Source organism: Culex quinquefasciatus, chromosome 2, assembly GCF_015732765.1.
Source record: "Culex quinquefasciatus strain JHB chromosome 2, VPISU_Cqui_1.0_pri_paternal, whole genome shotgun sequence".
Classification (NCBI taxonomy): Eukaryota; Metazoa; Arthropoda; class Insecta; order Diptera; family Culicidae; genus Culex; species Culex quinquefasciatus.
The window spans coordinates 33,969,883-33,981,734 of record NC_051862.1 but is presented as its reverse complement, the minus strand read 5'-3'; the positions used below and the strand labels follow the sequence as shown (position 1 = coordinate 33,981,734).

General features: G+C 37.3%; 1 protein-coding gene across 2 annotated transcripts; it reads left to right on the top strand.

The window, feature by feature from the left end:
• Positions 1–2,049: 2,049 nt before the first annotated feature.
• LOC6045035 (helicase SRCAP) lies at positions 2,050–10,806 on the top strand. 2 transcript variants are annotated; one of them, XM_038258010.1, is made up of 5 exons: positions 2,050–2,632; positions 9,117–9,445; positions 9,513–10,087; positions 10,147–10,281; positions 10,353–10,806. In XM_038258010.1, exons 1-5 carry the CDS (start codon positions 2,612–2,614, stop codon positions 10,778–10,780), a joined length of 1,488 nt encoding a protein of 495 aa, XP_038113938.1. In that variant the 5' UTR covers positions 2,050–2,611; the 3' UTR covers positions 10,781–10,806. The 2 variants fall into 2 exon arrangements, with proteins under 2 accessions (XP_038113938.1, XP_038113937.1); XM_038258009.1 differs by having other exon boundaries at positions 10,350–10,806.
• Positions 10,807–11,852: the final 1,046 nt, after the last annotated feature.

Below are 11,852 nucleotides of genomic sequence, written 5' to 3'. Positions count from 1 at the left end.
AACATACGAGAATTTTCACTAATTTTCATTCAAATTTTGAAGTATTTGGAAAAATTAGAGCTGTTAGAAATTTTCAAGTTAAAAATCATTGTCCCTCGGCCCTGGTCAAGATCAGAGGTAGGATAAAATACAAAAACCCAATTCAAAACATTTTTTTTCACAAAACGCAAAAATAAAAAATCTTTTTACATTATGGCAGTAATGCTAGTACCGAAAAAATCCAAAAGTCAATTCTTGGAAAAAAATTATATAATGTTGCACGTCTCTATCCGTTTCTTTGGTCTCTAAAATCTATAAGCAAAGAGTCCCAAGTTCTCCATATGATTATAAAAGCAAAAATAAACCTAGACAATGTTTTCTCAATTCAAATTTTGTTTGATCTCTTTTTTTTATGAAATTTTGGAAGGGGTACAGACATAAGCTTTATTGAATATTTCCATTGTCCTTATTCATTTTCTAAATTGGACCAATAAGCGAAGAATTCAGTTTACACTGTTTTTTTTTCATTGTGAATTAATGAATTTATTTATAAAATTTTTATTTATTAATGATTTTTTTCACTATGTGCAATTGTCTCAGCTTTCGTTTAGATTTTTTGGTTTCAATAAAGTGGTGCACTTGCCTTCAAAACTATATTTATTAAACAAGCGTCTGTTTCGCAAACAAATTAAACGGTTTATTTCAACCAAAATAAATATTTGAATGCTCTTTAAATTTCCTTTCCAAAAATTGTCCAAAACATAGGTTTTGATGAAATTTTGCAATGTTATCAGCTAAAATATATTAGTTTAGTGTAACAATGTATGGAATGCCCTTCTGCCATTTTTTAGGGGGGCAAAAAGTATCGTGCCCCCCTCCAGAGTCGACGCCCCTGGTTATGTTACATCTGGGAATGGGTTCAGATTTTGTCTAATCTAATCTAATCAAACCCTAGCGCAGCCAATTTTTCGAAGGGATCCTATATGATTTTTTTTAGATTTATTATTTTAAATTTCATTCGCTTACAAAGCGAACACCGTAACCAGTCAGCCACGGCAGCTCCCCAGGGAAATTTTGGCAGATTTGGTGTCCACAAAAAATGTGTAATGTTACAACAGAAATTGTTGATTTTGTTATCAGTTTCTGTTAAATTTCACATTTTTACATAGTTTTAAGGTAAATTTATTAAAAAAATCGGTAATATTTAACCAACCAAATTTTTCACCTTCCAAAAATAAACATTTTTTTACTATGTAACCCAGATGTAACTTCTAGATTAGGCCGGGATCAATGTTTACTTCCCCATCTGACAGACAGGCGACTGGGATTTAACCCAGACCAACTGGGTTGATAGGCAACTATGATAACCATTTTTGAAATAAGATATAATATCACATAAGTGACCATAACTTAAGCTCCTATGAATTTTGATCATAGGAGGCGTCATGATACATCCACACTTTTTCTACTCCAGGATCTGATTAGGCTAACCTGAGAGACAATGTTGGAAGAAGAACGAACCCGATCCGGAATAGGTCTCCGGACACTGATGATTCAACGACTCAGATTTAAATTCTGACTCCAGCTTTCTAGACAAACTACTACTCTAGTTTCAATCAGCTTTTCGACTACTACTCAAAATTAGTAAATTCCGACTCCGACTTTGTGACTGTTGTTGAAAATTTGGAACTTTTACATCACTTTTGTTAGTAACAGCTCGACTTGGGTTCATCTTACAGTGTCCACCACCAGTAGCAAAACGCGCCGTCTTCGTCCGTCCACATCATGCCGAAAGCTGCGCGATATGCTTATGAAGTTGTCCCCCTTCGATTGCTACCTCCGCGGCGTCCGCAATCCTTTTTGGCACAGCGCAGCTGTTGATGTCGCACGCGCGCGCTCGTCTCCAAAAAAAAAAACAGTCGGAGAGGATCTCGTTTTCTTCACGCTCGATCTCAACCCCAAGCCGGAATGTTGCTCTCGCCTGAGTTCAACTCAGGGTGCGGCGGTGAAAAGTGGTTTTTCGAACTTAAAAAAGCAGAGTATCTGTTTTTTTCCGTATTTAAATGACATCTTCGCCGGGCAGAATGTTTAGTCGGTGGCTGTCGGCGGAGCAGTGGACGACGATACCTCGAGGTCGTTTGGTTTAGTTTTGGAAGATTTTGTTTTTTGAGGGTGACTCTCGGGACGGGTTTAGTGCGAGGAAGATCCGCTTCGAAGGACTTGGCCATAAATTTGGAACTTTCCGGGTTGGAGAAAGCAGCTTGTCTAGGTGGCTGGATTTCGCAGAAATCGAAGAATTAGTGAGTTCTCGCGAAAAGTTACTAACGAGGAAGCCTTGAAGAAGAGAGTTGTTCTCACTGGTGGTACTAGTGATGCTCGGCGGAAATTCGACAAAGACGAAATTGTGTTCTGGAAAGTAATTACCGCAGCACGTGACGACGTTTCCGGGGAAAAATTTGAAGAATTCTGGCAGCACTGCATTAGAAAGTACAATACAATTCAGTGCTGAGTGACGAGTTCGTGAGGAATTGACGAATTTGGAGCACGTCGACGCGTCGAAAGTCTTGTTGTAGCGAGCTTGACTCTGTTCAAATAAGCGTGTCGCCAGAGAAGAAGCAGCAACAAAGCAACGATGGATAAATTATTCATTTTGGTAAGAGTCTGGCTGGGCGTTTTCTTTCATGGGTGATGGTGGAAAAGCTGATGAAAAGCTTTTGACGGAGGGGTGGGCTGGGGTGCGATGAGGAGTGGATCCTGATTGAATCAGACTCGTGCTAAACTTTGCCAATTTGTGGTGAGGGTGGGGGCAGTAGCTGCGCGCTGGCTTGTAATTCTATTTTAGATGATGCTGATTTTCTGGTTTTACGCGATAATGTGAAATGAGTTGAGGGATTTCGGTGGAGGAACGATCTTTGAGCGTTGGTGGTGTAATTGAGGTTTAATGCAATTAAAGCAAATTGGGTTTGGAAATTAGTTGACGTGAAGGTGGGATTAGGTTCAAGTAATTAATCAGAAACATGTTGAGTAAGGATTTTTTAAAATTTATTTTATATTACTCATGCATAAAAAACTATCCGTTTATCGACTGGCTCAAATATTTTTTTTTCAAATATTTATCCTTTAAATTGTATTGTAATGTAAAAAGTAAAAATTCTAAAAAGCTAACTGTTGAACTATACTACAGGAAAGTGGTTCAAGACAATGGTTACAAAACTAATATGGTCGTCTTGCCCCGAAACTAACGAAACTATTGGCACTACGCCCCCCGGGGCATGGCCTTCCTCTAACGTGGGATTTCTGCTCCAGCGCCTCTGACGAGACAGGAGAAACCGGGACCGACGTTTTACTTCACCATCCGATAGAAGCTCAGTGGATAAGGCGGGAATCGAACCCGCGTCTCATAGCATCATCGGGATCGGCAGCCGAAGCCGCTACCCCTGCGCCACGAGACCCACCTTCTTGCCCCACTTCCCCCTAATTTCTCAATTACATTTTATGCTGACTGTGTCATAAATGTGTCAAATATGTTTTGATTTTCCGATTTGTGCTAAAGAAATCGTTTACGGTTTGTAAACCAACTATTTTGAAAAAAAAAAAAAAAAACATTGAAACAAGTGAATCTTGCAATTTTCAGCTTGAAAAATCATCATGCCGAATGTTATTCAAATGAATTTGCTAATACATACTTGACTTGAATACTTGAAGCTCTTTGTTTTTTCAAAAACATTGAATTTCAATTGTTTCTTGTTTTGACCGCTGAATAAATTTTTTAAATGCTGCATTACAGATCGAAAAACAAGTAATACACAAAAAAAATCTTTCAAAATACTTCATTTAAGCTAGTTTTTGAAAGACTCCTATTGACCTTGGGCAAAAGGAAAATACTTTAAGGTTTCATCTACAAATTACGCATTTTCAGGGGGAGGATGGTCTGAGGACATGGAAGCCACATAATTGTCTTGCCCATAAGAGTCTCTAAACATGTTTGGCACCTATCCATACAAAAATGGTTTGTAAATATTTAAAAAATCCTTATCTTGAAAAAAAAATCTGGTTTTGTTGATGTCTTGGGCAATGTATGTAATGCAAACCGATTTCTTTATTTGAAATTTTATTATAACAATTCTCTACGATGAATGGAATGGAGAACAACAGCGTAAAAATGATACACGGATTTTTTGCTGATTTTTGATTACTTTTTTTTGTCACTAAAAATTGATTTAAATAATATACAACGAACTACTTCTTTCAAAAAAGTAACCTAAAAATGTCTATAACTTTCTTAAAAAAATACATAATTACTTTTTTTGGGAGTAGCCGTGGCTAAATGGCTTTTGCCCTATATTTTCGTCTTTTTGAAACATGACTTGGTCAAAGATTTGTTACTCATTCTGATTTTTTTTATGGTGGTCTCCTTAAACGTGTAAGGAATGTATAAAGATAGTGTTTTAAAAAATCAAGTTTTTTTTCGTGTTTCATGCCAAACATTCAATATTACGCCCTTTTAAAATGGTAGTCTTGATGAAAAAATTAAAATTTCACTAATGTTTTAAACTTATATTTCGATTTTTTGAAAAAAATAAAAATCAGTGTTGATTCAAAAATTCATAGCTCGGTCAAAGATTTTTTAAACATTCTGTAAATTTATGAAAAGTTGGCATTTGATGTCCCTTGACATAAAAAACAACCAAAATTAGTTTATTTTGCAAATTAAGTTGTAGTGACAAAAAGTGAAATTAAAAATCACCAATTTTTTTACCGAGCATAATTTTTTTCAGTGTAGTCCTTATCCACTTCCAAATCCCCTTTGCCGGAGACACCAAATTGATTAAAAAAAACCTTCAAAAGTTACAGATTTCTGAATTTTCATATATCATTTTTGTATGGACAGCTGCCAAATTTGTATGGCAAATTATATGGATAAACTAATGATGCAAATTGGCTTCTTTGGGCATACTCAAGGCACCAAAAAAAGTCAGGCGGATTAAAAATACAAAAAATCAAAATTAAAAAATATATCGTAGAGAATTGTTCACAGATGAAAAAATGCCACATAAATTGGATGGGAGAATTTTCAGAGAAATTCTTATCATTAGGCTCAGTGATTTTTCCGCTTGAAAATTGCAATTAAAAAAAAATGTTAAAATAACTCTGAAAATCTTATGTTTAAATCACAGAAACTACTTTTATGTTTATTTTTTTATTATTCTTCAATAAACTAAAAAAAATCTTCACCAAATTTGAACGTTACACAAAAAAATTCTCCTAGTTTTCAAAAAAGTATTTTGCATCATTAGTTTGACCATATAATTTTCCATACAAATTTGGCAGCTGTCCATACAAAAATGATATGTGAAAATTCAAAAATCTGTATCTTTTGAAGGAATTTTTTGATCGATTTGGTGTCTTCGGCAAAGTTGTAGGTCTGGATATGGACTACACTGAAAAAAAATGGTACACGGTAAAAATTTTTTTGGTGATTTTTTTTAACTTTTTGTCACTAAAACTTGATTTGCAAAAAAACACAATTTTTTTTTTATGTATTAGAGGACATTAAATGCCAACTTTTCAGAAATTTCCAGAATGGACAAAAAATCTTTGCCCGAGTTATGATTTTTTTAATCAATACATTTTTTCGAAATATTGGTCGCAAAAATTTTTCAATTTAATTTTGCCTTCCTCACTGAGGTAAGGCTATAATCCTGCTCTAAAAATGAACTTCGTATAAAAACGTCGTAGACCCACCTTCATGTACACATATCGACTCAGAATCGAAAACTGAACAAATGTCTGTGTGTATGTGTGTGTGTATGTGTGTGTGTATGTATGTATGTGACCAACAAACTAGCTCATGTTTCTCGGCACTGGCAGAACCGATTTGACCCGAACTTGTTGCATTCGACTTGGTTTAGAGTCCCATAGATCGAGTTTTATATAGATTGAAGTTTCGATAAGTAGTTCAAAAGTTATGTATAAAAATGTGTTTTCACATATATTTGGATCTCACTTAACTGTATGTACACTATGTCCGGGTCCATCATCCGACCCATCGTTGGATAGGTTATCAAAAGACCTTTCCAATGAGTCCAAAACATTGAAGATCTGGCAACCCTGTCTCGAGATATGGCCTCTTAAGTGATATTTATGTACTTTTTTGAAGCCGGATCTCACTTAAATGTATGTAAATTATGTCCGGGTCCATCATCCGACCCAACGTTGGTTAGGTAATCAAAAAACCTTTCCATCGAGACCAAAACATTGAAGATCTGGCAACCCTGTCTCGAGATATGGCCACTTAAGTGATATCGATGTACTTTTTGGAAGCCGCATCTAAAAAATAGATGAAACTTGTGTACAGCCATTGTTGTGAGGAAGGCTTCAACCACATAGGTGGATTAAGTTAGTTTTTTTTATGTAAAATTGAATTTGCAATCAAAAAGTGCTTTAGTGAATTTTTGATAAAGTGCACCGTTTTCAAGTTATAACCATTTTGAAAATAGTCGCAGTATTTCATTTTTTATAATGAGTGCCCATGTTTGCCCACCTTTGAAAAATATATTTCTAAAAAGCTGAGAAAATTCTCTACATTTTGCTTTTTCGGACTTTGTTGATACGACCCTTAGTTGCTGAGATATTGCCATGCAAAGGTTTAAAAACAAGAAAATTGATGTTTTCTAAGTCTCACCCAAACAACCCACCAGTTTCTAATGTCGATATTTTAGCAACTAATGGTCCGATTTACAATGTTAAAATATAAAACATTCGTGAAATTTTCCGATCTTTTCGAAAAAAATATTTTCAAAAATTTTAAAATAAGACTAACATATCAAAATGGCGTAATATTGAATTTTTGGTCTTTTAAAATGTTAGCCTTGATTTAAAATTTTTGAATTTTTTTTTCGAAAAGATCAGAAAATTCACGAATCGGACCATTAGTTGCTGAGATATTGACATTAGAAACTGGTGGGTTGTTTGGGTGAGACTTAGAATACATCAATTTTCTTGTTTTTAAACCTTTGCATGGCAATATCCCAGCAACTAAGGGTCGTATCAACAAAGTTCGAAAAAGCAAAATATAGAGAATTTTCTCAGCTTTTTAGAAATATATTTTTCAAAGGTGGGCAAACATGGGCACTCATTTTAAAAAATGAAATACTGCGACTATTTTCAAAATGGTTATAACTTGAAAACGGTGCACTTTATCAAAAATTCACTAAAGCACTTTTTATTTGCAAATTCAATTTTACATCGAAAAATGAAGTTGAAAAATTTTTGCGACCAATATTTCGATTTTTTGAAAAAATCTGTATTGATTCAAAAAATCATACACGGAAAAAAATCAATTCTCGAAATCGTGAATTAAATTCACGAATGCGAGAACCACGAAGGAATATATGCACGTTTATGGTGCAAATGCACCATACTCATGAATAATTTCCTTCGTGGTTCTCACATTCGTGAACTTGATTCACGATTACGAGAATTGATTTTTTTCTGTGTAACTCGGTCAAAGATTTTTTGCCCATTCTGGAAATTTCTAAAAAGTTGGCATTTGATGTCCTCTAAAACATATAAAAAAATAAAAAAAATTAAAAATAGTGTTCAAGTTTTAGTGACAAAACGTTAAATAAAAAATCTCCAAATTTTTTTTACCTTGTATCATTTTTTTTCGTGTAGTCCATATCCATACCTACAACTTTGTCGAAGACACCAAATCGATCAAAAAATTCCTTCAAAAGATACAGATTTTTGAATTTTTACATATCATTTTTGTATGGACAGCTGCCAAATTTGTATGGAAAATTATATGGAAAAACTAAAGATGCAAAATGGCTTCTTTGGGCAAACTGAAGGCACCAAAAAAGTTTCAGCCGGATTAAAAAATACAAGAAATAAAATTAAAGAAAAAAGACCGATTTCGTAGAGAACTGCTCTACAGCGAATGAAAATCTTACTAAACATAGTTAGTTTCTAAAAAATCTAAAAAATCAAAACAATCATTCAACATTGAAAATCATAAAATTTATTTAAAAAGTCTTTATGGATGAAATATTTTTTATGTTGTTAGGCCGTTGCAAATATTTTTTGAAGTATATAACTGGCTTCGAAAAATCTGGGGCAAAAATGTTTTTTTTTTCAAAAAACTACAAAATTTTAATGGAAAAAAGAAGTTAAATAAACTGAAAATAATTTGAAATGCATTTTCCTGCGTTTAAAATCTTATTTAAATATTTGTGATCGATCAACATTATTGTTTTTTTGGTGAAATTATGTTGTATAGTACTGCTGAGGCTGAGGGCTGAGATTTCAAAAAAGGGTCCAGTTGGTGGATAGATGGTTTGCCAATTTTGGGTAACATCATCCTGCAATCCATTACTATGCTAAAGGTACACGGAGAAAAAAGAGTTCCCAAAATCGTAAACAAGCGTACATGAAAATGGGAACCACGAACAAAGTGTTTTTTAAAACCGTACCATGGCATTTGAACACTTTGTTCGTGGTTCCTATTTTCATTTACGCTTATTCAGGATTTTTGGAAAACTTTTTTCTTTGTTTAATACATCTCTTCAATTGAGGTCATTTCTGTGAAATTATTTGGGACTTGATCCGGGTACAAAATTCCCGCGCTTCGTTACGCCAAAATGTCTACATCCGTGCAACACTCATCAGATGCTCACCTTCACATTTCTAAGTTAAGCTGCCCAAAAAAGGGGCAAACAGACTCTAAATGGCGCTCTCCTTTTTTGGTGAAAATGGCAACGCCATCCATTCACATAAATCGGTACGTTCAGCACTTGCGTGAAGTGGAAAATTCGATTAGCGCCTGCCTTTTCAGCAGCGAGCTGCTGACGATGACAGGCAGGCGGTGGGAAGTTCCGTTTGTGTACGAATCACTTCCTGGAAGAGTGCTCAAATAAATCGGCACTGCACGTGCACTTACTTTTGGGGGGTGATTTTGGGTTCTGGAATTTGCGCTAATGGGTGGATTTATATGATAGGGCAGTATTTTCGGTTGAAGGATGGTTCCGAATTCCATTGGAAATGCAAGCAACGTGGGTTTTTTCATGATTTGAACAGAAAACCCTCGATATACACTGTATATTCATTACATCCTTCTCACTTATGTCACCTAACAGGTCCTGGTGGCGCTTTTCTCCATCGTGTGCGCCCTCAACAACGACAACATCGACATCCACGTGAACGTCGATCCCGACTCGAAGGCTTACCACCAGTTCAAGACGCGCGAGGGTTCGTTCAACTATGGCTACAACGTGGCCAAGAAGATGTTCAACCAGTTCCAGCACAAGGTTCGCGGTCCGGACGACGTCACGTACGGCTGTTACGGATTTGTGGATCCGGAGAACGGCACGCATTTGTACCATTACGTGTCGGACTTGAAGGGCTACCGGGTGGTGGCACCGAACAAGACGACCAAGATCTACCGCCAACGAGTTACCGATAGTGTGTGGGTTTTTGTGGCTTGGGGAGATGAAGAACTTTTGGGTTGATGAAAGAATTACTTTTTTCTACAGAAAGCAACTGCTCAACGCCGTCGAAGAGAGCATTCCCTGGGAGCGACTGTACTTCCCGGAAGTTTGCCGCCATCTGTACATCAGTCAGAAGGAGTCTAACCAGTTCTCCATCCCGGAAGGGTACGTCGTAGATGATTACGGCTCGTTAGTGTCTTCGACGCCGAAACCCAAAGTGGTGACACCGGCTCCACCGGTATCGGTTACCATCCCACGAGTGGTTCCAGTAACGGTCAAAGCTCCAGCCCGACTCACCCCACCACCGCTGGCCACCAGCAAACCAGCTGCACGCCGGACGGCCGCTCCACAAACTCCGGCACCTCCGAGAAATAACAACAACAACAACTTCAACGTACCATCCGGGTCGGTAACGATCTTCCAAGGATCAACTCCCCTCAGGGTATCTCCGACGACCCCAAGACCGACTCAACTGTCGCCGGTGTCGCCAGCCGCGCAGAGTCCGTCATTCGTCCAGATTGCACCATCCGCACCGTTCGGATCACCAGTTTCTCAAGCTACGACTCCAAGAAGCACTCGAGTACCGCTGGGAACGCCTGCTCCTAGATTCCCGGTCAACGGTGAGTTCTAACCTCGAACAAAGTGATTAAATGTTAATATTTTGTCTTCTTTTGCGTAGACTACCCGTCGAAAATCGTTCAGAAGCCGATCGAAATCGTTCCGAATCTAAAACCCGGTGTTGTGTCCCGAAGGCCTCAGGACAACAACATTCTGAATCTTGCTACGACGCAGTCGGAAACCGTGTTGATTCCCAGTGAGTTCAACTTCGGTGAAATACAGTGACAGATAATTAAAAATTGAACCTTTACAAATCTTCCGCAGAAGACCTCGACAACCAAGTTGACCTGGTCGCGATCGGTCAGGACATCCAGGAGGTGAAGGCTACCCTGAAGAAGCTCTTCCAGCACATCCTGTCCCGGAACGCCGACTGCAACGTCCCGGCAGCCGCAGCTCCCCCACCTCCATCGTACGACCAGCGAGTGGTTCCTGGGGCAGGTCCGACGGCCGGTGGTTCCCAGGTGACGGCCTTCCTTCCTCTCATCGTGACAGATTTCTATCCTGGAGCGGGCGCCCCGTTGTCCACCGGAGCACCTGTTGACCTGCGGGTAGGTGGAGTCCCAAGTTCTCCAGCCGTTCCGGCCGCGGGTCATCCACTGGGAGCGTTGAAGCTGGCCCTTCCCGCTTACCCGGCGTCTGCGTACCATGCAGCGCCGCAATGTCCCGTGTGTCGAAGTGATAGTGGCAAAAAGTGAGGGAAAAATGTGAAATAAATTATTATTAAATGTATGTTATTTTTTTAGAGTGTAAAAGTCGTTTGGACTTAATCTCCTTTGAAAATGATGATGCATCAGCGAAACTGCTCTTCCTTCTTTATTTTCCCAGTGTAATGACTCATGAGGGTATTGTTTTGGGCGCGTTTGACGCGGAATCGAAATCAGTGACCGTTAAGACAGGTGGAGGTTTAACTGAGGTCTTCATTGTTTACACGCGGTAAACGTGGTCGTAATTAGCGGGGCAATGTTTGACTAACGTTGGATGTGATTTGAACTAACTTAGGGTTTCCTTGAAACACTCTGAGAATAAGTATTTGCTAAAAAATAAACAAACAACAAAAAACAAACAACAAACAACAAACAACAAACAACAAACAACAAACAACAAACAACAAACAACAAACAACAAACAACAAACAACAAACAACAAACAACAAACAACAAACAACAAACAACAAACAACAAACAACAAACAACAAACAACAAACAACAAACAACAAACAACAAACAACAAACAACAAACAACAAACAACAAACAACAAACCACAAACAACAAACAACAAACAACAAACAACAAACAACAAACAACAAACAACAAACAACAAACAACAAACAACAAACAACAAACAACAAACAACAAACCACAAACAACAAACAACAAACAACAAACAACAAACAACAAACAACAAACAACAAACAACAAACAACAAACAACAAACAACAAACAACAAACAACAAACAACAAACAACAAACAACAAACAACAAACAACAAACAACAAACAACAAACAACAAACAACAAACAACAAACAACAAACAACAAACAACAAACAACAAACAACAAACAACAAACAACAAACAACAAACAACAAACAACAAACAACAAACAACAAACAACAAACAACAAACAACAAACAACAAACAACAAACAACAAACAACAAACAACAAACAACAAACAACAAACAACAAACAACAAACAACAAACAACAAACAACAAACAACAAACAACAAACAACAAACAACAAACAACAAACAACAAACAACAAACAAC

What these genes read in the sequence shown, in the direction of transcription:
- LOC6045035 (XM_038258009.1), top strand. Translation starts at nt 2,612, where the DNA reads ATGGATAAATTATTCATTTTG. An exon ending in TGGATAAATTATTCATTTTG is followed by an intron (nt 2,633 to 9,116) that starts GTAAGAGTCTGG and finishes GTCACCTAACAG; the next exon opens with GTCCTGGTGGCGCTTTTCTC. An exon ending in GGAAACCGTGTTGATTCCCA is followed by an intron (nt 10,282 to 10,349) that starts GTGAGTTCAACT and finishes AATCTTCCGCAG; the next exon opens with AAGACCTCGACAACCAAGTT.